General features: G+C 43.7%; 1 protein-coding gene across 1 annotated transcript; it reads right to left on the reverse strand.

Annotated features, from left to right (window-relative positions):
- Positions 1 to 1,193, reverse strand: LOC106299126 (AT-hook motif nuclear-localized protein 29-like). Its single transcript, XM_013735263.1, has one exon. It carries the CDS (start codon positions 889 to 891, stop codon positions 22 to 24), a length of 870 nt encoding a protein of 289 aa, XP_013590717.1. The 5' UTR covers positions 892 to 1,193; the 3' UTR covers positions 1 to 21.
- Between the last annotated feature and the right edge of the window lie 903 nt (positions 1,194 to 2,096).

Here is a 2,096-nt window from a genome sequence, read left to right on the forward strand (position 1 = left end):
TTACGGACATAAATTTCAAATCTAAAATGATGGTCTTGCAGCGGCTCCGTCTCCCCAGCCGGAAAACTGATCATAACCACTCATATTAACTCTTAGCTCTCCTTGAGCGACTCCAGACGGCGGTGTTTCTGAAGTGGCTGGCGGTGGAACTCCTCCTCCGACGTCTCCCCCACCTTCACCTCCTTCATCTTCAAGCGGAAGCCTTTCAAAAGTTGCGTTGGAGAACGATGCAGCCATCAGTATCACGGGACCAGAAGCCACAAGCGGAGCCACCACTCTTCCTCCGATCATCCGACCTTGTTCACCAGCAACAAAGATAGATAAACCACCGCATCCCGGCGGCGCGGGCGGCGGAAGCACCGTACCAGTGATGGAAAGAATCTCAAACCTTCCATGTAAAGTCACAATCCCTCCAGCTCCGGCTTCAGTTCCACCATTGTTCCCATGAGTCGTCACCCGCTGTCGGAGAGTGAGGTTAGCCACCGCGCCGTTACCACTGAGAATGGAGACACCTCTCCCTCTTCGGCGAGCGTAATTGTTGACGCTCTCAATTATGTCGGCTCCAGATGAGACTTCAAGAACATGAGATCTAAGCACGTTGGGGCTATCTCTTGTCACAATCACCGGTGGCTTCGGCTTGTTCTTAGACCCTGGAGGACGTCCACGTGGACGCTTCCCGGAAGTTGAGCCCGAGGTAACCTGGTCGGAATCAGGTTGAACCGGATACTTGTTGTTGGAGTCAGATTCATCATCAGACTCAAGCTGAGGTTGAGGCTGGGGCTGAAGCTGAGGTTGAGGCTGAGGCTGTGGCTGAAGCTGGTGGTGAAGCTCAGGCCTAAAGAGATTATGGAAGTATCTAGAGTGACCGGATTGATCATAACCACCGTCCATCACAAACGCATGTACTTTTTCTTTTTCTTGTGGCTCAAATATAATGAAATTGTGAGGGTAAAGATTGCTTCATATAGAGAAACTTTGGTGAAATCCAATAGAGAAGTCAAATTTCAGGGAGTAAGGAGCCAATAGCTTGAGTTGATCGGTTACACAAACCGACAAAAACAGAACAAAGAGACATAAATCAAAAGAGTGCTATTGTGTGTTTAAACCTTAACTCAGCTTTAGGGCAAGAGAGGAGCAGATTATTCACGCCATACGGTGTCGTATTACGAAGTGATGTGAAATGAATTGAGAAGCTTCAAATTATTTCACGTGCTGAGAGTGAGTTTGTGAGTAGCTCTGCAATACTTTTGTTGAACGATGAAAGCCAAAAGAAAATAAAACAACTGACAAAAATTAGCTTATAAAACTTGTATCTAATACACACAGTGTGGCATATAAAAAATAACATACCCATCATATCAAGAATATAAATAATTACTTTTATGAAAACCAAGAGCTGATGACAAAACAAAAAAGAAAACCAAGAACTGACTGCTGTGATATGTTTCTGTATTATTTATAAACATAAGAAATTCTTTATATATAGAGAATTACATGGTTGTAAAATAATGGAAAGACTAAAGAAAGGAAATACAAATATGTAAAGAGTACAAATCATAATCTAATAAGGAAAAGACAAGATGCCGATTCTCTCTCTCTCTCTCTCCTCACGGTCGACTCTCTCTCTCTAGCATTGGGCCGGTTATGGACATCCACAATATGATTTATAACACTCCTCCTTGAATGTCATAACCATACATGGATTGTAATACGCTTTAGATGTTGCCTCATTAAAACCTTGCTAGGAAAACCAAACACAGTGGGACAAAACCATGGTAAAGGAAAAATAGTACAACACGTATTACTCCCCCTGTTCTGAACAACTCGCGGCTGACCTCATGAACAGCCAAGATCTCCGAATGGTTTGAAGATGTGGCCGCGATCGTCTGCTTCATGGAACGCCATGATATGGCCGTTCCACCATGTGTGAAAACATAGCCTGTCTGTGATCGAGCATTGTGTGGATCCGAAAGATAACCTGCATCAGCAAAATCAATTAAACATTCTTTGTTTTGGTTAGTATAAAATAAACCCAAGTCTTTCGTTCTTTGCTGGTAACGAAGAACATGTTTAATCCCGTTCCAGTGCCTTTGGGT

The sequence above is a fragment of the Brassica oleracea genome, chromosome C6 (genome assembly GCF_000695525.1).
Source record: "Brassica oleracea var. oleracea cultivar TO1000 chromosome C6, BOL, whole genome shotgun sequence".
Taxonomy (NCBI): Eukaryota; Viridiplantae; Streptophyta; class Magnoliopsida; order Brassicales; family Brassicaceae; genus Brassica; species Brassica oleracea.

Excerpts from the sequence above, each read along its gene's own strand:
- LOC106299126 (XM_013735263.1), bottom strand. The coding sequence starts at position 891 with ATGGACGGTGGTTATGATCAATCCGGTCACTCTAGATACTTCCATAAT.